Source organism: Centroberyx gerrardi, chromosome 3, assembly GCF_048128805.1.
Source record: "Centroberyx gerrardi isolate f3 chromosome 3, fCenGer3.hap1.cur.20231027, whole genome shotgun sequence".
In the NCBI taxonomy this organism is placed as follows: domain Eukaryota; kingdom Metazoa; phylum Chordata; class Actinopteri; order Beryciformes; family Berycidae; genus Centroberyx; species Centroberyx gerrardi.
The window spans coordinates 18,917,133-18,942,181 of record NC_135999.1 but is presented as its reverse complement, the minus strand read 5'-3'; the positions used below and the strand labels follow the sequence as shown (position 1 = coordinate 18,942,181).

The following is a 25,049-nucleotide window of genomic DNA, read 5'->3' as shown; positions in this document are numbered from 1 at the left end:
TACATTCCCCATCAGCTAGTGCAGCAAACGTGTTTTTGTAGGAAGTGCCTCTGTCAGTGCATTAGTGTGTCATCCGGTTGAGGAGTGGAGGACTGAGCTTGAGAGAGAGCAAGCTTTCAGTGGCAAATGGTAGGCTAAATAGAGAGTTATATCAATGCACAGAAGTAGACGGCTCTATGGGTTGCGTTGGAGCTTTACTGTAATTGAACAGCACCAAAATCGACTCAACTTCGATAAGGTGAGAGGAGGGGAGGGGGCGTTGTTTTTTAAGCTACCAGACCTTGAATGCCAGAGGAATGCTAGCCCATGTCAGGCAGTATAAAGCGTAGCTAACGGTTCAGCAGTGCTGCAGTCAGTGCATTCCCCCCAGTTGCCTTGTTTATGTTGGCAGATGCACACAGATGCCTGTTTGACTGGTCCGAGGCTACCTTGCACGGACGTTGTTGTTGAACTGAAAACAGAACGGTCGTTGTCTGTTTAACACCTCCCCAACCCCTCCTCTCTCTCTCTCTCTCTCTCTCTCTCTCTCTCTCTCTCTCTCTCTCTCTCTCTCTCTCTCTCTCTCTCTCTCTCTCTCTCTCTCTCTCTCTCTCTCTCTCTCTCTTTTTCTCTCTCTCAAGTCCACATGACAGCAAATTCTTCTTGCGACAAACGAAACTTGCCCCCTGGGATTACAAATTTACAGGCTGTTGTGGCGATTGTCGCATGTCTCGAGTTGCAGTTATGCTTAGCTAACGCTTATTTACACGTCGACAAGAGTGCCAGTTGTCAACGTTGCTCGTTTATGTCGGCATTTCACAAATATTGAATATGTATGCTGTCATTAATTGTTTTCCACCGTTGTCTATATGTAGTCGATAGCTCAATTTTAAAGGAATGGACAGAACAGGTACAACAGTTGCTTATGTTTTGGCATGTCAAGCTAGTGTTCACTGTATTCTCGTTTGCTAACCTACATCAAGTAGTTACCAAGTCACATCATCCTTTAACTGGTCAGCAGGTCTTGGGTCTTGCATTATAACAATCCAAGCTAACTGTGATACTTCCCAGGCATTAACTGTTTCTCTATTTCTCCAGACGACTGTCACACCCAGCGTGTATAGTCCATCGCCCTTCCAGGCCGGGCCATGAACAAGCAGCCCAGTAAGGAGAGTCTGAAGGACAAGGTGAAGGGGATCTTCGGTCTGGGACCCCCACGTCCGCCCAGCAAGCAGAACGAGAACAAGCCCTCTGAGTTCATCATCACCCTAGACATCCTCAAGGTGTGCGATGGCAGGCGGAGGAGACTGCATGATTGACTGCCCATGCATGTTCACATAGACCCACACACACCATGCGTTTATAAGTGATCCCACCATGTTTTGTACTATGTCAGATTTACTTTCATTGCCTCACACTTCCCTCTACCTTTCTCAGGAGCTCCATCCAGACTGTGGTCTTAGCAACCGTATCCGGGTAATAAACCATGTGTGTGATCTGGCCAAAGCTAAGAAGTTTGAGGAGGTGAGTCTGATGGTGATGTGATGTTTGTGACGCAGTACTACATGTAGTCTCCTGGGTTTGTTAACCTCTGTGTGTGTGTGCGTGCGTGCATGTGTGTGTTTCCAGCACGCTGTGGAGGCCGTATGGAAAGCTGTGGAGGACATGTTGACTCCAGAGCAGCCGCCGGAGGCCAGACATGCCGTTCTTCTGCTGCTTAGAGCTATAATACAGGGACAGGTATAAACACACACACACACACACACACACAAACAAAAAAGATCTAGTTCCTGTCATTTTGTAGTGGTGTGTTCACGGTTGGGTTTGTTTGTGCTTGTGTTCAGGGTGAGCGGCTCGGCCCTCTGAGAGCCTACTTCTTCAGGGTGATCAGAGACTACCAGCCATCCAATGAGGACCTCTCCGATCGGCTGGAAGTCTTCAAGGCCCTGACAGAGAACGGCAAAGACATCACATACCTGGAGGAGGACATAGGTGAAACACCGCTTAGAATGATTAGAAAATATTGAACAACTTTAAAACTACATTTGGCAATACTGGCCTAAGATGATGTATTTGTTCATTGCTAAGGCAGTTGTACCACCATAAAGTGTACATATGTCTCTCAATGTTGACATGCTATAAGTTTGTTATTGATATAGGATGTTTACCATTGAATGCCAATCATAAATGAAGAAAATACTGTATATAGGCATGCAGTGCCCTCTTCTATGTCTTACTCCATTGGTAATCGTTTTTTTCTATCCTCTCTATGTTTCTCCTCCCCCAGCACGCTTTGTCCTGCTGTGGATGGACATAGGTCTGACATCCGACTTCCTCCATGTTCTTGTCAACCTGGTCAAGTTCAACAGCTGCTACCTGGACCAGAATGTCTCCATCATGGTCCAGTAAGACAGACAGACACACAGACAGACACGTATGCGCGCACGTTCTCGTTTTCTCACTCAGAAAATGGTATCAACTTGCTTGTTCTTTTGTCCTTGCTTTGTTCTCTGCAGGAAAATCTGTCTTCTGTGCAATAGAACCACATCTTCAACAGATATCGAGGTAGGTATTTGGTTTTTCCTGAAACTCAACAATGCTCACTTGTATGAAGAATTCAAGAAAAGTTTGAAATAACAAGTATCAGTTTTTACTTACTTAATTAAAGGTTACATATTATTTTACTTTATCAAGTGTTTAATTAAGCAGGTTAGTTAATCAAACAATGTAACATTTTATTATGTGAACAGAGACAAAAAGACTGAGGGAAACCAATCTGAAAGCTCATCTACTACTCTACAATGCATTTATAGCCGTAACAGTAGTTCCTGAGGGAAGCTGAAGGAAGAGGAGAAGTTTTTTTAGGGTGTGTTTACACCTGTTACTTAAGTGTAGTTGAACTGAACCCTGAAGCATTTACCCCCTGAGTTCAAGTCATTTGAGAAGGCAAAAAAACCCCTAGTGGTTCCCTGGTCTGCTTGAAAGACACATTCTCAGGCTGCTTTCATGTGAGTTATGTAGTGGTCTGTTTGAAGTGAATACGCAGCAACAAAAAAACAACAAAAAATAGCAAGGGAATTGCACATTTAATGAAGCCTATAAGTTGATTTTTGCTGACATTCTCATACCTTGTTCTCAAGACCATCAGTCCATATAACATCAAAATACTGAACAAATGTATTGCCTACCAAATCCCATGCATAATCAATCTCTGACATGTTAACTTAAACTACAGTAGTAACATTTTTGTAGTGAGTGTATGCAATGATGAGTTAGGGGCTTACAGTTCCTAACAAATGTCAGATCATTACAAATAGTGTCTGATCCAAAGCCTTCATAATACAACAGAGACCCATAATCAAGTAAATGTAAAAAAGGGTGGATGGCCATTCTTCTACACCCAAAGGAAAAACACAAATTGTTTCTGAAATGTAGTCCCACAATAAATGATGAGGACCCGGCAATAATAGAACACTTCATTCTACTTACTTTGTATGGCTGCAGTGGTCCTCACTTATCATCAGTATGTTTTTATGCTGCATGTATATTTATTGGCCATAGCGAAATCTTAGTTTACATCTAACAAACTTGTAGACACCAGGGGAACCAATCTGTTTTCTTTCTGATGCTATTAGTATGCTTGTTTGTGGGGCTAGCTCATTAATATGCATTAACATAACAATGTTCCCAGTTATCTCCAGGTTTTGGAACACACTGGATGCTTGAAATCCAATGATCCGCGGACAGTTTCCCTTTGTGAAGCTTGCAGATATTTTAAGTTAATGTCACATTTGTGATCAGTGAAAGCGTGACAGATTTCTACAGTGCTGGTTACATTTATGCTAAAGTGAAAACTGTCAAAATTCAACAATGTAGTACAAAAGCACCTTGTTGCATTTTACACCTGCATATGGTATAACAATTAAACAGGAAAACATTGAAGGCTTATTTATCATGGAGTATGTGAAGCTTAAATAGGTTTTTAAAACATTCTTAACAAATTGGCAGTTGTTTATTATGCAGGTGTAAGATGTTACTTTCCTCTTGATATAACCTCAAACAATGCATATGGGTTAGGGTTAGCTTGCATTGTAAACAAGTCACAATTATCTCAACATCGTGGATGGGGGAAACACATTTAAATGTTGAAATATTTTGCTTCATGCCTGGAAGAGCATTGCATGTTTACGTATGGCATATCTTACTCTGAGGCATATGTTGCATTGCTTGTGGAAACCATTTTAGACATTCCAAACATCTTGCGTGATGAACTAAGCCCAGTGTTTTTGAACATTGTATTGTTGTATTATTTCTGTAATTAGTAAGCAAACATAATTAACCTAGTTTTGTCTGCATTCAGCACCAATCTCAGTTGGAAGCGTGTGTGTGTGCCTTGGTTTGTCTGTGTGTATGTGTCCAGGTGGCGCTGCAAGTGCTGGATGCGGTGGTGTGCTACAATTGCCTGCCGTCAGACTCTCTCACCGTCTTTATCATCACACTCTGTCGTACCGTCAATGTCAAGGAGTTTTGTGAATCTTGCTGGAAGGTGAGCGAACACACATAGACACATGCGCACACTTTGCTTTTGCCTTTGAGCTGAGGACTCAGATTTCAAGTTTTTTTTAATTCATATCTTCTTTTGTTCTCTTCCTGTCCTCCTCTTTCTCCCCCTTTCTTCTGCTCCTCCTCTTCTCCAGCTGATGAGGAAGGTCTTGGGGACTCACCTCGGCCACAGCGCTATTTACACCATGTGTCGCATAATGGAAGAGAGGTATTGTCCCTGGGTTCAGCATGTTTCTGGGCTTGTGGTATATTTTTTGATTTGTTCCTCTTTGTGTGTGTTTCTCTGACCACCTGAAATCTCCCCCAGGGTGTATATGGAGGATGCACCATTGCTGAGAGGCGCTGTATTCTTTGTAGGAATGGCACTGTGGGGGGCACACAGACTCCCTGCCCTTAAAAACACACCCACACTGGTCCTACCATCTTTCTACAAGGTAACACACACACACGCGCACACACACACACACACACACACACACACACACACACACACACACACACACACACACACACAGGCACCGTTTGCAAGCACACAGAAGAGCCAAGACTGACAAACAGTGGGTGAATGACACACGAGAAATAAATAAATATAAGTTAGTTTGGAAGAGTTTGGCGATACTTTAATACAGTAAAATATAATTTAGTTGTGATTGTAACAATACTTTCAATACAATCACATGTCATTTAGTTGTGATTATGATGTTACTTTTAATACAGTAAAATGTAATTTAGTTGTGATTGAGTTTTGCTGTCTTACCTCTGTCACCCCAGGCCATGTCGTGTGCTAATGAGGTGGTGTCCTATGAGATCGTCCTGTCCATCACCAGACTGATCAAGAAGTATGGCAAGGAGCTGCAGGTCGTCACCTGGGACATTCTGCTGGGCATCATAGAGAGACTACTGCAGCAGATCCAGGTAGACACACACACACACACACACACATACACACACACATACATACCGACTCAAATGCCAGTTCTTCTGTGACCAAGTGATCTGCCTCATTTCTCTTCACAGACAATAGGCAGTGCAGAGCTGAAGGCCATTGTCTATGAGCTGCTGACCACAGTAGAAGAGCTGTATGAGCAGAACGGTTACCATGGCTCCACTGAGAAGTTCTTCAGTCTGGTGGAGAAATGTGCTGACAAGAGACCTGTTAGTTCTTTTGGATTTTAATTTCTCTTTGTCATCATCTTCTTGTCATTTAGTCCTCCTACATACTTAGGACTCCATATTTTGCTGCTTTTTTTCTAAGCTTGCTCTCTTCGTTTGTGTGTGTGTGTGTGTGTGTGTGTGTGTGTGTGTGACAGGATGCATCAGTGTTGACCCTCATCTCGTATAGGGCCCAGTCCATCCAGCCAGCTAAGGATGTCTGGATTCAGAGCCTTCACCGCCTCATGGAGAAATTCTTCAGGTACACACACACACACACACACACACACACACACACACACACACACACACACACACACACACACACACACACACACACACACACACACACACACAGTGGTGGTGCTATCTAATGCCTCAGTGACCAGATTTTATTGTTCCTCTCTTTTTTAATCATTACCTCAATCCGTTTCTTTCCCTCTCTCTTCTCTATTCATTTCCTTTCCTTCTCTATCATCTTCCTATCTCACTGAAAGGAATGAGAGTCGTAGTGTGATAAGGATCAAAGTGCTTCACATCCTCTCCTTCGTTCTCAGTACCAACCGACAGCTGTATGAGGTCTGTGCAAACACACACACACACACACACACACACACACTACAGAGTCAACCCTGAAATCTTGCATCCTTTGTAACTTTCATTCACAACAGTCTATTGGAGATTTTCACTGTTGATGTGATGGTCAATTACTGGCTTGTCTTCTAGGGGTCAAATAAATACTCTATATGCAAACTGCACTGATGGTCAGATACAGACTTGTGAAATGCTTCCATTGTGTGCCACCCTCACCTCTCCCCCATCTGTCTCACCGTGGCTCTGAATGGGCTAAGTTTGACCATTGTTGAACACATTTTGTTTGATATTGGACTGCTACCTATTGGAGTGCTCATATATAAAAGTTGACTTTCATTGTATTTTGATTTTGTAGATTATCGTGTGTTGTTGGTGTACAACTTTGAAGTTTGATGCTGCTTTCTTGGCCAGTTCTCTCTTGAAAAAAATATTCTTGTTTGCAATGTAGCTATGTGTTTAAATAAAGGATGGGGGGGGGATAGATTGATACAATTTTGAATATCTCTCCCTCTCATTCTTTGTTAACTCACTGACCATCTTATAACGTCTTCAACTAAACCCTCCTCCTGCCCTCCCTCGTCCCTTCCTTCAGGAGGAGTTGATTGAAGTGGTGGTGATCCCCCAGCTGAGTGGGATAGCTGAAGACCGGGACCTGGCTGTCAGGAAACAGGCCACGCAGCTCCTGGTGGACCTGGCTGAGGGCTGCAGCACACACCACTTCACCAGCCTGCTGGACATCATAGAGCGGGTAAAAACACACTGACGCATGTCTCACATTCACCTCTACTTGCTCGCTAACTCCCTTAGTTGCTGTCAAGTGTAATTGTGGTGAGATGTGTTTGCTCTCTGTCTAGGTGGCCAGCCGTTCTCTGGTGTGCTTGGGGCCCCTGGAGGTTTCTGAGAGAGACCCCACAGCAGAGTCTCCTATGGAGGACGTCAGGACTGCTATACTGGGCCTGCTGGAGATCCTACAGGTACACACACAAAGACTCAGGGACCAGATTCACAAAAGTGCTCCCAAAATAGATCTTAAGAATTAAGTGCATTGATTGAATGTCTTGTGCCAATGTATTGTTAATGTATTGTGGTCTTCCTGTTTTGTATGAATATTGTGTGGTGGGTATGTGGGTACATGTATGTGAGGCTGTGTATAAAGGGTGGAACCAAATTTCCTCTTGTAGGACAATAAAGTATCTATCTATCTATTTAAGAAGCTACCTAAGAAATTCTATGATGTTCTTAAGATGGCTCTTAAGTGCAATTCCCCAATATTTTCCTAAGTTTAATCTTACTTAGGAACTTCTCAAATAGGTCCTACCTTGCAACTGCAATATAAACATGCATAAAAGGCCCGAAAATTAATTTTCAGTAATTTAAATAAGCATGTTTGACTCTGTCTGCTATCTATAGCAATATAACCTTTGTTGGGTTGAAAATTGAAATCCACTCATGCAAACCTAAGACGGTTTTGTGAATCCGTCCCCAGAAGCAGAAGTATTGAATGTAGCATGAAATGTAATATTACTGGCTGATGAACCCACAACTTTTTCTCTTCCACCTCTCTCCTCGCAGAGCAAACTGTACAGTCTACCAGCCAGCCATGCTAGTCGTGTTTATGAGTTGCTTATCAGCCACTTGCAGCTTCACTACAAGAACAAGTACTGCTCTGCTATCGCCTCCAGCATTCGACTACAGGTAGGTGCAAGGTGTTTGTCTGTGTTTGTTTGCATTTTCGGGTATCCCTGACTGCATTTGTATTGTGTATGTCTGTCCCTCCTCCCTCTGTTGATTACTTCCTCGCTTTCTTTCTCCCCTTCAGGTGTTTGACTTCTTCCTGATGATGCGAGCAGATTCTCTTCACCGTCTAGGGGTCCCCAACAAAGACGGAGCCATGAGGTTCAGCCCGTACTGCTACTGTGATATTGGGTAAGGTCACACACACACACACACACACACACACACCACTGTGGAAGAAAACTCAGGACGAGAGAGTGGCAGTTTGACAGGTTTATTCAAGAGTTTTATAGTGTTGAATATTCATGATTATGTTAATACAGATAGAATATAATAAAGCTACTGGTCAAAAGATCATATGAACAAGACTGAACAACCAATGATAATTATAGTTCTAGCACTTTAAGGAGATACGTAATAAGAGGTGAGCACCTTCTTCTAGAAGACAACAAGTTATTATTCTGCCAAGGCCACTTGGTCAATGTTTTCTATGAGATTTGGGCATTTGCACATTCCAAGCACACAGTTCTGTGAGAAACACACAAGATGTTACTTTTATAGTTTAATCTTATAATGGTGAAGCAGGTTCAGTATTCTTGAGTTTTAGGCACTTAAGGTATAAATATGGGTCAAAGGTTACATATTACGTGAGCATATAGGAATGTTGCTTACTAGTATAGATACCTTTCCATTTCTTCAACACCACTTTTTGTTTCACTTGATGACACTGCTCCTATCTGCAGCTGTTTTGCACACATTGTAAAAAGCATTCAGTTTAATTCAGTCGGCTAAAGAATATGCTGCATGAAAACTGCAAATTGTTACTTCTGTTATTGCAGGGAGCCAGAGAAGCGTGTCGGTGAGAAGAAGCCAACAGGCACAGCGTCTCCCCCTGCTGGCAGCCCCGCTCCCCCCACCGCCCCTCCCCCCTCCACTTCCTCCATTCGTACAGCCTACCTGCCCTATGCACCTGCCTTCAGCGTCCTATTGCAGTGCCTAAAGATGGTATACACACACACACACACCCACACACTCACTCAAAATGATTATATCCAGCTCACGGACCAAAAAAGTGGCATACTTGGAGTCATAATACTGTAATAATGCCTGCTTCAAAATTGGGTGCTGCTGCTTGTGGTGTGCATAATTTAATATAACCTATGCCTCAGTGCATACCCCTTTTATGGCAAATGAGTTGGACGCACACACACTTGTAACTGATCCTTCCTGCTATTCTCAAAGATATAGAACACACATGCACCCACATTGTTCAGTGTCTAATCTGTTTCTCTTGTAGGAGACAGACTGGAAGGTTTTGAAGCTGGTTCTCGACAAGCTGCCATGGACGCTCCAGTACAAAGTCCTGCTGCTCACCTCGCCTTGCAGCCTGGACCAGCTCTGCTCTACACTCTGCTGCATGGTAACACACATATACACACATGCATATAAACTCATATACACATGTGTACTAGCCTGTGTACATGTCATCAACTGCCGTCTGTTTCTCACCTCTATGTTCTTTGTGTGTGTGTGTGTGTGTGTGTGTGTGTGTGTGTGTGTGTGTAGGTGACAGATCGTCTGATCTCCGAGCGTTTGAAGAAGACTCCAGATGGTTTTTCCCGTACTGATGTTCAGCTGGCGGTGGTTCCTGTGCTCACTGCTATCACTTCCTACCACAACTACCTGGAGCAGTCTAGACAGGTACACACACACACACACACACACACACGTACATAGCTACAATCCTTGGATCCATAAGCTTGAATGTGGTTGGATGATTTTCTTTCCCTTTGGTTGCTACTCTCTTCCGCAGAGAGAACTGGTTCAGTGCCTGGAGACTGGCCTCATTTACCGCTGTGCCAAACAGTGTGTGGTTGCCTTGACGATGTGCACTGTGGAGATGCCTGACATCATGATCAAGCTCCTCCCAGCTCTTATCGTCAAGCTCACCCACATCTCGGCAACCGTTGCTATGGCATCGCCTATGCTAGAGTTCCTCTCCAGTGAGTGCAAAAGTTTTTCTAAAAACTTCTTACATGTTCATGGTCAGTTACATCAAACTTTTTGATGCGTCCTTGTTTTTCATTGTGTAATGAGAACAAGTGTCCATTGCAGACTGAGCGCTAAATGAGCAAGTGTTTGGTTGTGCTGTTTTTGTTTTTGTCTCATAGCTCTGGTGCGTCTGCCTCATCTGTATGCCAACTTTGTAGCAGAGCAGTATGTTAGTGTGTTCGCCATCTCACTGCCCTACACCAACCCTTCCAAGTGAGTATGCACACGCACAAATGCACGTACATCCACAGACACAAGATGGACTCTGACCTGTTAATGTCCGCTCCCATTCCTCCCAGGTTCAACCAGTACATTGTGTCGCTGGCCCACCATGTCATCGCCATGTGGTTCATACGCTGTAGACTCACTTTCCGCAAGGACTTTGTTCAGTACATCACTAAGGTGTGTGTCAATATGTGGTTGTGTGGTGCTTTGTCTTCCTCCCTATGTTGATCTTAAATACATTTTATTTTTGCCTCACTTTTTCTTTCCTTCCATCTCTTCCTTCAGGGTTTGCGTTCCAATGCCCTTCTTCCATTTGATGACGGTCCCGAGCAAAGTTCGTTTCGAGCTCGAAGCACCAGCCTCAACGAAAGGCCCAAGAGGTAAAACGCACATACACACAAAGCTACACCTGATGACGCACCGACTCAACAACACCACACATTAAGTGACCATGCGGCCATTATTCTATAAGAGGTTTGGGGTTGTCAAGGTAACACAGGACTCAGCATGACTGGTATTGTGGCGTGATGGTTGAACTGATTCCTCTCAGGTTGCCATGGTGATCATTATTTCTGTGTATTTATTATTTCTGCTTTTTTACATTTTGAAGGTTGTTCTTTTTCTGCCAGGATTTTTGTTGTTTTAAATCCACTCATCCTCATGTTAATAACAGAGCTTGTAACCACGGAGATGGCATGGTGAAAGAAGTTCAGGGTTCGCTTTCTCCTGCCTTCACGTTTTGCCATCTTACCGTTGTAATTAAAGAATTAACACATACACAAACAGAAATACACAAGCTTTTCTCAGCAGGGTAACATTCTCATCTATAAATGGTGTGAATGTCTGTTGAATCCGTGTCTTAATTCCTCTAACATCATGCAGTAAAAACATCCAAAATAAATCCAATCTCTCGGTAAACCCACGGATTCCTTTAACCCTGTCTTAAATATCCACCCTCATCTTAACCAGGCTAAAGAGAAACGCTAGGTGGGTGGATTGCCAGTCACAGGCCCTACCAAGCACAATGAGTCGTTTTTATCTTGTAGACCCAAATGTTAAAAATAACTGACTGGTTTCTTGTAACTGATATTGTTTGAGACCAAGGTGAACTCTCTGGAGGGGCCATTCCCTTTATGTTACTCCGCTTCCCCCGTGCCACTTCCTTATGTTTTGCCTTTTTTGCTAATTAAATCTCCTTGCCCTCCTCCGTTTTGCTTTTTCTTGTGTCTCAGATATATATTTTCAGGAAATAGTAGGAAAAGTAGGCTCTGCCTCTTTGTCTCTGTCTTTTTTTCCCCCATGTCCTCGCAAACTTATTTGGTTCTCCGCACTTACTGTTTTGGGTTTTTTTCCCCTCCAAAATCCTCCGTAACACCCATGCTCCCATAGTTATGTGCCATAATCAAGTACATTCCCCATGATAACTCTTCATAGTAACACATAGTAACTCTGCTAACATCATAGTTTCTACTGACCCTCCATATCAGTCCCATTTTAGTATCCCATGTTGTGTAATCATTCTGTTTAGCCCGTGATCTGTCCTTGTGCTGCTCATAGCCCACTGTTGGGCTGGAGTGCTGCATGCCAGATCTCACACACATAGTTTAAAGTTCATTTGTAACCACAAAAGCCTATTTCCTATTTTTTTCTGTATTTCTTTGCCCTGGGTGAGCGTCAAGGTAAATTTGGGGATATCCAAAAAGTCTCAATTACCTTCTCCTGAAAATATATTTTCAACAGTAAAATATAATTTTTAGAGGGTTATTTGGTCCTTCATTTAGTCCCGGCATGCTATGCTCCAACCCTCAGGTTTAACCCAGTGTTTCCTTTTCAGTTGGATGTGTTGTTGTTCATGTGGTTATGTTTTAACCCCCATTTCAGTCAGACCTGTGCTGAGTCCATCCCTACTACTTCACTTCTTCTGTACTAGTCCTTGGCTTCACTATGTACCTGCTGTGTGAAATAATGTTTATTTCAGTGCTCTCCTGAATACTTTCCTGTGTCTATTTTCTTTTGTGAAAGGCAGAAGCCGTTTACCCTCTTCTGTAGCTTGTCTGTTTTTATGTTTTGTTAGACTTTTACCCCCTTTTTTATCCTCTTTTCTTACTCCCCTCTCCTGTAATCTGAATCATAGTGTTCACTGCTGTTAATTATCACCTTGTTTTTGTTTTTCTTTCAATTCTTCATTTGACCCCTCCCCTCCCCTCCTGCGATTGGGCTCTGCGTTGTGGTTGGGGTTTGGGGGGTGGTTGCGTCACCCTGGATCCTCCCTACATTTCTACTGGCCCTTCCCTTCTCCTGTGACGTCTGCCCTTTGACCTGTGCGGCCCTGCCCTCTGTACGCTGCCCCCTCCTCGTGACGTGTGTCCCTTTGTCACCTGGTCGTGTGGCTGTTGTTCGGGCGTTCGGGTGACATTTCCTGCTGTGTCCTGGTATCCACATTCCCACACATTCCCAAACCACCACCCGTACGATGATCCACCCCCTTACTGCCCACTGCCAACGTACCCCCGACGTGGGCGCATTCCCCTCGCCCGTTGCCATGGTATTCATCACCACCCAGTCTGCGGGCGGCCAAAGTGGCGAAGGCGGCAGCGGCGGTAGCCAATAGCAGCAGCTCTCCAGTTAAAGAGCTGAGGGACCTGTCAGCCATGGACGCTTTCCGCTCCCGCAGCATCAGTGTCTCCGAGCACGCGGTCCGCAGGTTAGAGAAGAGCCTTCTGGGTAACCAAAAAAAACAAAACAACAACAACCCAAACACTTCTTGCTTCCTCCATGGGATGGTTGATGGGGCGTAGGGTCATTGTCATGTGGGACCGTGGGGCGGGCGTTGGGTGGTTTGTTACCAGGGACACCTCAATTTGGGTGGTGCATGCTGGAGGAGGGTTTGTTTGTTGACATTTTTGGTTTGTTTTGGGCTGTGATCATACGTGTGCTATTTTTGTTTTTATGTTTTGCTTTTGTGTTTTGCATGCAGTGTCTGCAGAAAACATGTTCAGAAAACATCTTGATCCACATCGATGTTATTCTGTTTGAATTGGCTCTAACACAGATTTTAGCTTTTATATTTTGTAACTTATTTTTGGCTTGAGATTGTTTTTGGTTGTGGTTTTTGCTGAGTGTGGTGCTGACTGATTTTGATTGGCCTAACAACAAATGAATGGTTGGAGGGACTGGTGCAAAGCATGTGTAGCCAAAGGGATGGGATCTTACACAACCTGACAACTGTCACTGCAACCAGCAGCTGGTCCCTCCCTGTTCCTGGTGGGAGGGTACTACTGCTTCCTGGGCCAATGATAAGGACAACAGCAACACAACAGCCTTGCTCGCTTGCTTGAGATTTTTTTTTAATGCCTTTGTTTTGCTCACCCATACACTGTGCTGCTATGACCATGGCAATCTCCAAGTGTGGGGTTTTAGGACTAGCTGTGCTGGTGTGGACTTGTGATACAGTTGGATAACAGACTCAAATCACTCTTATTACCACACACACACACTTCCTACCTACACACACTACCGACCTACCTACCGACCTACCTATATACCTATCTCTCTGCTTGGCTGAACTGTGAAAGTGAGTGATTGATGGATATATGATCTAACATTGCAGTTGTCAGATACCGCTCTCTTGAATTTGTCATATCACTCCTGTCCAGTAGGTGGCAGTAAAAGTTCAGTATGACGCAGCGTAAGAGTGAACCTTTCAAGGAAGGTGGCACAGTCCTAAAACTTAAGATTGGATTTAATTTCAAAGGAAACGGAGTGAGAGTTGGAACTTTATCAGACACACCAACTGCAATACAGATCTATTAAACCTGCTGTGATAATGATTGCTAAATGGCTGCAATTCTGATATTTCCTAAAACGGCTATGTGTCTCTTGAATGGTAACACTTACATGACAAATTAGATTGAAGCCTGTGTGCTGGTGGACACCTGCCCTCCTTCACCTCAGACAACATGACCATAGTTAAGTTTTCAACAAGACTTTTTAATTAAATATTTTCTTAAACTACACCAATGCTTAATATACAGAAATGACCCAAAACGCATGAGTTTAAATATTTATCTTCTGAACTAATGAATACAACACACCACTCTGGTTCTGTCGTGGGTGTTTTATGGTTGTGGTGTTCTGAGTACGTGTCCACTAGACATTGGAGTCAAGCACAATTCATTAATGGTCAGTAGAAGGATGGCTAAGGGCTAAGAAACTGTCTGTCTATATGTTGTTTAATCACAAGCTGGGACTTAGTCTGAGTGAGAGATTTCATTTTGTTCTCTCTAAGAGAACGGATGTAGCCTAACTGCACAACTGTATTAATAATATATCCTAAAACCTTTCAAATTTAGCCCCTTGCTAACACTAGATCTTTTCATCATTAAAACATTTTAATTTGCACTGGCAAACACATCTGATTTGAATTCTAGATTTAGAATTCAATTTTTGCTCGAAGGCACATGATGCCCTCCCGCAACAATTTTCAGCTTCAAATTTAGATGAAATCCTGTCAGGCAGCCCTTCCGTCAGTGGTTTGTAATGAACTATTATAGTGTCTTACATAAAATAGAGGTAGTTACAGGGCTGACACAGGTAAAGCTAAAAGAAATTGAATAGATCAACTGAGGAAACATGTTCCTCTTATATTTTTCTCTTTCTCACATCACTCCACAAGATGTTTTGCTTATGTCATCCCATTGTCCTTTATCTGCTTCTTTTATTATATTTTTATATATCTATATATACCTTATTTATTTATTTATTTATTTTTTTCCAGATTTTTATTCTGTTGGGTGAGGGGTGAAAAAAATACTCTGGCTTGAATACTCCCCACTGTGTAGAGAGAACAGAGAAATCTCAGTCTGGCTTACTCATCCTGAGAATGTTGTTAAAAATCACTCCTACTAAATGTGTTTACTTCAGCCCCAAGCAGCGAGCCAGTGTGGCCTTTATTTTTACTACGGCAGGCAAAAGTCAAGTCTGGGAGCTCTCCAGTCCATTGAGACTGATTTTTCCATTAGCAAATGTGCAGCTAACCTGATTTCCCTACAGAGCATGGGATAATGGTTGTTGTGGATACAGAGAGGTGCTGTTAACTCTGCAGTGAATACTGATAAGAGATTGGATCAGGGGAGATGTTGGCACCCTGTTGTACACATTCTCATTTACACATAGTTTCTATTTGCCCTCGTCTTGTTTTTGCAAGTCTCTCGCTGTTCGGCTTTGTGACCATGCTGCTCTTCACCTTAAGATTAATAACATACACTTATTATACCGTAGGCCCCTTCAACCGCTACACAGACACAATTTACATTCAGGGAGATGGCCAAGGCAATATCAAAGTCTGTGTGGGTGTCTGCCACTTATACCAAGTCCCAGCTTGTGCCTGTGTGTGTGTGAGAGAATTAAATTGTTAACCTAACTGTGCACTTGTTTGTGCACACACATATGCATGCATGCGCACATGTGTGTTTCTGTATATATCTTTTAAAGCAAGATCACATATATGAACAATTTTGTGTGTTGGTGTGAGTTGTATGACCTCTTGCATTTCTCTCTGTGTACGTATCAGAACTTGCATGACTTTGTGTGCATTTCATACGTGTTAATATATATGGAGCGTGTGCGCCTTTCTCTCCCTCCTCTGTCCCTCTCGCTGTCGCTTAGCCATCTCTCTGTTGCCTCCTCTAGGATGCACACCTCTACCACCACCTGCAGTCTGGGCTCTGCAGACGAAAATGCTGTGACTCAGGCAGACGAGGGGTTGAAGACCGTCCACCTGGAGCTGACTGAGACCTGTCTGGACATGATGGCACGATATGTCTTCTCCAACTTCTCAGCCCTGCCCAAGAGGTTGGCTCCGATTTTATATGTGCACGTGTTGTAAAATAATTTGTTGTAAAAGAATTCCGACAGGCTGAAGCACTGGCGATCTTGACCTTTGACTGTCCTCCCAGGTCTCCCATCGCAGAGTTCCTGTTGGCGGGGGGTCGCAGTATGACCTGGCTGGTGGGCAACAAGCTGGTGACCATCACAACCAGCGGAGGGGTCCGAACACAGGCGCTGTTGGGCCTTGACATGGCTGAACGGCTTGGAGGAGGAGGGGAAATGACGAGGTGAAACACACACACACACACACACACACACACACACTGAGATAATGACAATAGAATTATTCAGATTTGTAGCCGTTTTGACATCATCTCTCTTTCTTGGTCCTGTAGGTCAGATCCATCTCTACACACCCGTATAACCAAAGAGGCTCCAGCCAAACTGGAGTCTCAGTCAAGCCAGCAGCTCAACAGAGCCACACGCATACGAGTCCGCTCCATGTCAGGTAATAGTCTGCTCCTCCACTAGTAGTAGTCGGCCTCATGTCAGGACGGGAAACTAGCTTTTTTGTATTTTAATTGTTTTAATTGTTATTTTTTGGCTTAATTGGTGTACCTAAATGCATTTGCTTGCTCTGTGTACCTGCACACTAAATTTTGCATGTCATGCTGCTGTGTTTGACATCACTTTGTGATACCATTGTGTTGTTTTTTTGAAGATGGCAGTCAAAAATTCACTGGCTGACTAAAACTGCCATTCAAAGTAATGTGAATTGGTCTGAAAAATAGTTGACAAATGATCATGATGATGGTGATGATGACCTTCCTCTTCCTGTCTCACCTATATTCCCAGGTGGCCATGCTCTGCGTGCCGGTCCTGCCCAGAGTCTCAGTCCGCTGGTGTCCCCCTCTGAGGGGGAGTTAGCCGCCCCTCTCTCTCCCCCCTCTGGTCCCACCCTGGATGGCCTGGGTCCTTCCTCCTCCGCCTCTCCCACCCCTTCCGCTCCCCCGCCACTCAAAGACAATCCCAGCCTGGCTGAGTTTGTCCCCATGCTCACACAGGGCTGGGCTGAGATCTTCATACGAAGGCCGTCTGGTACGCAAACTTGCACATACGCACTCACACACACATACAGTGAAGAGATCTAGGGATTGCTATTCAGTTATCCAATCAGGGTTTAGCTGTTTGTGTGATTTCTGTCTCAGTTTTTGAATAATTCTTCCTTGACTGGGCAAATGGCCCTTCTCTCTCTCTCCTGTCTGTCGCTGCTGTCCATCATTAGCATTCAATTCACTTATTCCAGACCCAGAAGATACACTTAGTACAAGTAATCAGGCTTATGTCAATCAGCACAGTTTCCTGTTTTGAGCGGTTCTAATATTAAATTCTGTCATAAAGACTGTCAGTTGACACTATGATGGATGATTCCACAGATAGGTGGAAAGATGAGCAATAGATCTGTAGAGTTATTATCAGTGGATCAGCGGTCTAATCTACTGTTGTACTCTGTCTGTCTGTGCAGGTAACACCAGCTGGCTGATGTGTCTGGAGAACCCGCCCAGTCCCTTCTCCTCAGAGCTGGGCAACATGCCCCTGCAGGAGCTCTCCACTGTGCTCATGGCTATGGAGGGGGTGAAGGAGCCACCCGCCCAGACAGCCAGTGCCCCTGCCAGCACCGCTGCCCCGGCACCAGCCCCAGCTCCCGCCCCCATCTCCGAACCCCTTCCCCAAATACACAGCAGTGGAGGAGGGAAGGCAAACCTGATCCAGCGCTCCAACACTGGTGAGTAAGGGTCTGAGGTGTGCAACAGAGAGAAAGAGAGAGAGATTTCAAAGGTTGTGTTTTTGTCTTTTCATGTTGTCACTGTGTGTTGGTGCTTGTAACTGAAATCCGTAGAGGTGAGGTCTTTGTCCAAAAAACATTACGACCTTTAGCATCCTGCTGAGCAGGTGAGTGTGGCATTGAAGAGGACAGGCAGTGTACCTGAGTTTTTTTTTAGTACTAGTTGTTTATAAATAACTCCCTCCTCGTGTTATTGTTAATAAATGGAACAGCACATCCTGACTGGATAGAAATAGAATTGATGTTACGCATGAATGTGCATCCCGTCCGCTTCACTGCCTGTCCTCGCTCCTGATTATGGGCTTGAGCTAGGTGTTGATCATCTCAGCCAAAGGGCCTGTAAATACTCTGGTAATTTCAAGCTAAGATCATCAATAGACCAGCCTGCACTGGCTCAGGTCAGTGATTGTCAAAGATCACTGCGGCATGGTCTTGTTTCATGAGTCAAAAAGGTTTTTAGCAGAAGCCTCCTTTTCATCGACGCCCAGTGTCCTGTGCTATTGTTTGTTTGGTTTCTTGTTCTGGGGTTCACCCCCTCAACTTTTCATCTTTATATCTATCTTTAATTACCTTGTGAACTCTGGTTCACTCTTTCCTTCAACATTTTTTTTCTCTTCTCATTGTAATTCATTTACATCTTTTTTTCTTTTAACTGGTCTGTTTTTGAGATTTTTGTTCTTGTTCTGATTAGTTTGTTTTCATGTTTTTTCATCTTCACCACCATGCTGGTTTGTGATTGGCTGCGGTGTATTGTGTGGCGGCGTGTGCCAACCCGTCCCATTGGCTCCCTGCCTGCAGTGGGTGGCTCTCTCTGGTCTCTGGGTCTGGGCTCTGCCCCCCCAGGCCCTCCAGCCCCTGGCAGGTTGCACAGGAGTATTTCCTGGGCAGGTACTGTCTAACACATGTGTGCCCCCATACCCTCTCTCCCCCCTGAGCAAACTCCTGGTGTAGTGTATTTCTTGTCACTTGTACAATACAGTAGTCTGCGAGCATACAGTGGAAGTGACATAATGCCTTTCCTGTTATCACATGGCATTCATAATAACAAAACCCCTTCCATTTTATGCTCCACATGTGTGCAGAGAAACTTCCACACATTATCTCTCACTGTACAGTCTCATACCTGGGGAAGGTCCTAAGACCAAAAAGTGGTTTTCTCAAAAAATTTTTTTATTGTAAGTAAGGGACAGTGTGCAGGAGTTTCTTTGTGTGTTTCCTAGGCTTCTCCTGCACACCTGTCAGAGATAACACAGGTGTGCAAAGGACCAGCTGTTTTATGCTCCAAAATTGCACAAGTGAAGGAATATATTCTACTGCATTTCTGCTTTACCCATCAATCTTATATTAACATGGGATGGAGGGAGGGTCGTCAACAGCCGACGCTATGGGAGAGGATGCTCTGTCAGTCAAACCGACAAACAAGCCAATCATAGCACTGAATTATGTGACTGCACTAGGATCAACCAATCCAATGATAGCCTAAGTGATGATTTCTTTGACTCCCTTGTTGATTTTCCTTTCTAATCCTCTTGTGACCTCTAACCCTGGTGTTCCTGAACATACTCCCAGGTTGACCTTTAACCTGTGACCTTCTGTTGTTGTCAACAGGAGAGCCCAGACCTCATCCAAGTATAATACACTTTTCTCACCTTATTGGTAGGCCAGTCTGGCAAGAGAGAAATTTTCAGAGCTGCAGTTTTCAGACAAGCACCCCAAACCCAAAACAGCCTGATGGGGCTGGCATTGACTCTCATGCATTATACTTTGTCTTCTTTGAGTGTAGGGAGAGTGTCAGTTGGGAGCAGCAGGACTACAGGGAGAGAATGAGAATGAGGCCTGGTCTGGGCTACTGTTGCAGTAGCTACAGTATGTATGGACAGAGATAACCAACAAACCATCCAACCAAACAGATGCATGTGTCTTGATGGAAATCAAATAGACGGTAGCTGCCACTGCTAGATAAGCCAGTGATGGATAGATGCTGCCTGCCCCTGCCGCATTGATCTGTCTTTCTATTTGTCTGTCTCTGATCAATGTTTATAGGTTGGATGTTCTGTTTCATGTTGCCAGTGTGATTTATTTATTTATTTTTTTTTCCTTTGCCTTCTAATGTACTTGGCTAGAATTTTGATTTTTTTTTCTGTCTAGACCTAGTAGAGCAAAAGGTGTGAGAGAGAGTGTGTGTGTGTGGTGTTTGTGTCAAAATTACAATTCACAGTTGATGTTTTTTTATGCTTGAGGTGGGAGTCTTATGCCTGGGTATGGTTTTGATTTGTGTGTTTTATGATTATGTAATGAAACGTGGACTCAACACTGGCGTGTGTGTGTGGGTACACTTTAGTTGGTGTAGAACTGTGTGTTTGTGTGTGTATCCACCTATACCCACATGTGTGTTGCTGTGTCCTGCTGTAGACTCTGTGGTGGTGCTGGAGGAGGGGTCAGGGGTCACCTCAGCACACTCCCCATCTGATTGGCCAGAGAGTGAGGAGTTTGAACCGATGGCCTCTGAACCCATATTCATGTCTGCTGACAAGTTCACAAAGACCCCGCCCCCTGGAACTCTCAGCAGGGTAGGTAGTCACAAACACACCAGTGTTACGCTTAAACTCCTTTCCTCTGTTATTTTTTTAAATCAACTCCTCATCTTATCTCTCTGCTCCAGTCCTCCTCCACATCCAGTCAGGATGATGAAAAGTCAACTCTGGAGGAGGTGAGCGAGGGAGCGATTCCGATCGATCAGCCCACTCTCGGACCCTCCACCCCGGGCAGCCAGGGGCCCGAGCTTCCCTTTCAGACCCACACTCAGTCCCAGGGTCAGGGGCTTAACAAGTCCAGCTCCTCCCCTGAGCTGCAGACCTTACCTGAAGCCTTCTCCAAAGCTGCTATAGAGTCAGGGACCGCAATAGCAGATGCACCCCGACCCAGGGCACCTTCAGAGGGCAAGCCCCAGCCCCAACAGCCCCAGTTGGAGAAAGAGAAAGTGGAGGGAGGTGGAGGAGGGGAGGTGAACGGACTGGGAGGTCAGAGCCAAGGCGGTGAAGCCCCGGGCGCAGCACTGCCTCAGAGCGGAGGAGCGAGGATGAAGTTGGAGTTCCCAACAGCAGCTGCCCAGCCTGGACCCATCTCCCCCAGCGGGGGCCACCGTCCCCGGGGTCACACCATCTCTGTGTCAGCCCCCTCCTCCAGGAGAGAGAGGAGGACAGAGAGGGACTCCTACCACAGTCGACCTGGACCCAGCAACACAGAGAAGATCTCCGGACTCAGCCCGAGGTACTGCACACACACACATGTTGGGAAGAAGAAGAAGAAATAAATGCAGCCTCTGTTGTTTGTACCTAAAGCACAGCCTGAAGCCACTGTGGCTTGTTCCTGCCACATTGGGTATGCATGTGGGTGGGTATGAAGAGCCTGCAGTCAGCTCTGACAATCAGAAGTGATGTATCAGCCACAAGAGCCAATCTTGGCTCCGCTGGCTTGGTCCAAGATTAATTACGGTCTACTTCCCGATTTTGAATCATTAGATTACTTAATTCAGACAGTGAAAAACATAAAACAACAGGTTGAAATGTATACTGAACAAAAATATAAACGCAACACTTTTGTTTTTGCTCCCATTTTTCATGAGTTGAAATAAAAGACCTAAGACTTTTTCTATGCACACAAAAGGTTTATTTCTCTCAAATTTTGTTCACAAATTTGTTTAAATCCGTGTTAGTGAGCACTTCTCCTTTGCCAAGATAATCCATCCACCTGACAGGTGTGGCATATCAAGATGTTGATTAAACAGCATGATTATTGCACAGGTGTGCCTTGGGCTGGTCAATAAAAGGCCACTCTAAAATGTGCAGTTTTTATCACACAACACAATGCCACAGATGTCGCAAGTTTTGAGGGAGCGTGCAATTGGCATGCTGACTGCAGGAATGTCCGCCAGAGCTCATGTTGCAGCATGATAATGCACGGCCCCATGTTGCAAGGATCTGTACACAATTCCTGGAAGCTGAAAACATTCCAGTTCTTGCACGGCCTGCATACTCACCAGACATGTCACCCATTGAGCATGTTTGGGATGCTCTGGATCGACGTGTACGACAGTGTGTTCCACTTCCTGCCAATATCCAGCAACTTCGCACAGCCACTGAAGAGGAGTGGACGGACACTCCACAGGCCACAATCAACAACCTGATCAACTTTATGCGAAGGAGATGTGTCTGCATGAGGCAAATGGTGGTCACACCAGATACTGTGACCAGCCCAAGGCACACCTGTGCAATAATCATGCTGTTTAATCAGCATCTTGATATGCCACACCTGTCAGGTGGATGGATTATCTTGGCAAAGGAGAAGTGCTCATTAACACGGATTTAAACAAATTTGTGAACAAAATTTGAGAGAAATAAGCCTTTTGTGTGCATAGAAAAAGTCTTAGATCTTTTACTTCAACTCATGAAAAATGGGAGCAAAAACAAAAGTGTTGCGTTTATATTTTTGTTCAGTGTATATATTCTAGCCAGTTTTTGAAAGGTGACTGCAGAGGTGATAACCTAATAACACAAACTTATAGTGGTACCCATACCAAACACCTCTCTTTTCTTTCTGTCTTTCTCTCTCTAGTTTTGTCTTCCTCCAGCTCTACCACTCTCCCTTTTTTGGGAATGAGGCCAACAAACCCCTGCTTCTGCCCAAAACTCAGGTCAGTTGCCCTTTTCACCCTAGCTGGAATCTGTTCCCGAGCGGTGAATGCATTGTAAACTAAGTTTATTCTCTGTGGTAGGTGATTGACCGTGCTGTGAAGGTACTGGACCAGATGCCCCCTTATGACACCCATAAGATCGGAGTGGTGTTTGTAGGGGCTGGTCAGGTGAGACACACACACATACACACACATGCTTACACTTACATAAACTTACACACGCACACCTTTCAGATGCCACCTCTGACTCCTGTGTCCTCAGTTTCTATCTCTCTAAACAAAGCTGACACACACACACTAACCCAAACAATAGCATTGATTGTTGTCATCATTGAATATTATTGTCAGTCAGTTAATGGACAGTTTAATTGACTTTACATCCTCAACATCTTCACTCCCCCAGGTTAACAATGAGGTTGCCATCCTGTCGAACGAGTATGGTTCGAACCGCTACGCTGCCTTCCTGACAGGCCTGGGCAAATTAATCCATCTGAAAGACTGTGACCCCGACCAGATCTTCCTTGGTGGGCTTGACCAGTACGGAGATGATGGAGAATTCACCTACTGCTGGCATGACGACATCATGCAGGGTGAGCGTGTGTGTGCGTGTCTGTGAGAGAGAGGGAGAGAAAGCGACGTCCTTACTACTATAGAAATGATGTGCTTATGTGTGATATCTTTCAGTTGTGAGTATTACACAACAAATACTCTCTTTGTATGCCTGGTATTAATGTATTTTGTCTCTGCAGCTATCTTCCACATAGCCACACTGATGCCAAACAGGGAGAGCGACAAGGGCTGTTGCAACAAAAAGCGTCACATTGGCAATGATTTTGTCATGGTTGTGTACAACGACTCTGGAGAGGAGTACAAACTGGGCACCATAAAGGTACACACACACACATAGACACACACACACACACACATAGACACACACAGACAAAACACTTGGACAGACACAAATGTGCAGTGAATACATTGTGCTCCCACTCCAGCGTGCCTCTCTCTTCCCCTCCAACAGGGTCAGTTTAACTTCGTAGAAGTCATCATAAAACCACTGGACTATGAATGTAACCTTGTCACCCTCCAGTGCCGCAAAGGTGAGACAATTGTTGAATGGACAGACAAAAAGTTACATCTTCTGCCTGCTCTTGTTCCTTGTCACTCTCTCTTTTGCTTTACTTTTGTTCCTTGTCTTGCTCTTTCTCAGACCTGGAGGGGTTAGTAGACACGACGGTGGCAAAGATTGTTTCAGACCGCAACCTACCGCTTTTGGTCCGACAGATGGCCCTGCATGCAAATGTAAGTGTGCTCCTTATCTCTCTAATCCACACTCGGTCACACACACACACACACACACACACACACACACACACACACACTTTACTCTTCTGTCCTTCTCTCTCCCCAGATGGCTTCTTTGGTGCATCAGTACAGAGCAAACCCCTCCGATGCATATGCCTCCAAGTGGCTGGCGAGGTTACGGCACATTAAAAGGATCAGGACCCGGGTAAATGAACACACACACACACTCACACACTTACACACACAAACTAAGCTAAAGGGTTCTCCATCTCTGTCTACCTATGTACTCTTTTACTTAATATGATTGATATTTTTTACCTCCTCCCATAAATTCCAATTACATCTCTCTCTTTCCCTCCCTTCCATCATCTTTTCGTCTGTCCTTCTCACCCCGTCTCCTCTCCCTGCCTCTGGCTCAGGCCCAGGAAGACATTCAGTCCCGCCCGACCCCAGGCATCTCGCTGACCCAAGGACACACCCAGCAGAATAAATCTCCGTATCAACAAAGCAGCGCAGCGGCAAATGCAGAAGCCTCGGGCCAAAGGAAGAGACTCGTCTCTACAGTGGATGATTTCACAGACTTTGTGTAAAGTCCGTGAAATCATCCACCTCTTGGATTACATTTCTTGTACTCGCGCACACACACACACACACACACACACACACACACACACACACACACACACACACACACACACACACACAGACATGCACACACCTGCCTTAGAGCTGAGGTGAATTTAGTTTCTCCTCTTAATGTGTGAAAGAATTCAGGAAGATGTATGCACACTGATTTTGACATAAACCAATTGGATTACTGCATTTGTAATTGAGAACCTCTGAACTTCATGATATCACAAAGGCTTATTATTTTGTGCTGAAGTATTGATATATGAAGACAGTAATTTCTGCATATTTTTCGAAGATTTTGAAACGCTAACGCTTTGCACTTTTTAGGGCTAATCAAGATATTTCTGATGTGCAACAGGAGATGAGTAAAGTTGTAGGGAACACTACATTTGAAAGCAGTGTGTGTTTGTGTGTAAATATGTGTGTGTGGAATAAAGAGAGACTATG

At 44.5% G+C, this 25,049-nt stretch overlaps 1 protein-coding gene across 4 annotated transcripts; it reads left to right on the top strand.

Moving 5' to 3' along the window:
- Window positions 1–122: 122 nt before the first annotated feature.
- Window positions 123–25,049, top strand: tsc2 (TSC complex subunit 2). Of its 4 annotated transcripts, XM_071915335.2 has the most exons (42): window positions 123–238; window positions 1,078–1,262; window positions 1,417–1,503; window positions 1,609–1,719; window positions 1,824–1,971; window positions 2,267–2,384; window positions 2,496–2,544; window positions 4,400–4,525; window positions 4,677–4,750; window positions 4,850–4,976; window positions 5,314–5,457; window positions 5,560–5,697; window positions 5,853–5,956; window positions 6,192–6,273; window positions 6,881–7,036; window positions 7,143–7,262; window positions 7,861–7,983; window positions 8,108–8,214; window positions 8,862–9,027; window positions 9,320–9,442; window positions 9,589–9,723; window positions 9,836–10,025; window positions 10,194–10,287; window positions 10,374–10,476; window positions 10,585–10,679; window positions 12,863–13,003; window positions 15,991–16,152; window positions 16,257–16,415; window positions 16,524–16,636; window positions 16,984–17,226; window positions 17,654–17,914; window positions 18,773–18,862; window positions 20,387–20,544; window positions 20,637–21,244; window positions 22,589–22,667; window positions 22,749–22,835; window positions 23,071–23,257; window positions 23,417–23,556; window positions 23,689–23,767; window positions 23,878–23,969; window positions 24,079–24,177; window positions 24,392–25,049. In XM_071915335.2, exons 2-42 carry the CDS (start codon window positions 1,128–1,130, stop codon window positions 24,560–24,562), a joined length of 5,724 nt encoding a protein of 1,907 aa, XP_071771436.1. In that variant the 5' UTR covers window positions 123–238; window positions 1,078–1,127; the 3' UTR covers window positions 24,563–25,049. The 4 variants fall into 4 exon arrangements, with proteins under 4 accessions (XP_071771436.1, XP_071771438.1, XP_071771437.1 ...); XM_071915337.2 differs by lacking the exon at window positions 18,773–18,862; XM_071915336.2 differs by lacking the exon at window positions 18,773–18,862 and having other exon boundaries at window positions 15,967–16,152.

Excerpts from the sequence above, each read along its gene's own strand:
- tsc2 (XM_071915335.2), top strand. The coding sequence starts at position 1,128 with ATGAACAAGCAGCCCAGTAAGGAGAGTCTGAAGGACAAGGTGAAGGGG. Across the intron at positions 4,977-5,313 it reads TCCTACCATCTTTCTACAAG|GCCATGTCGTGTGCTAATGA; the intron begins GTAACACACACA and ends CTGTCACCCCAG. Across the intron at positions 16,637-16,983 it reads ACGAGTCCGCTCCATGTCAG|GTGGCCATGCTCTGCGTGCC; the intron begins GTAATAGTCTGC and ends CTATATTCCCAG.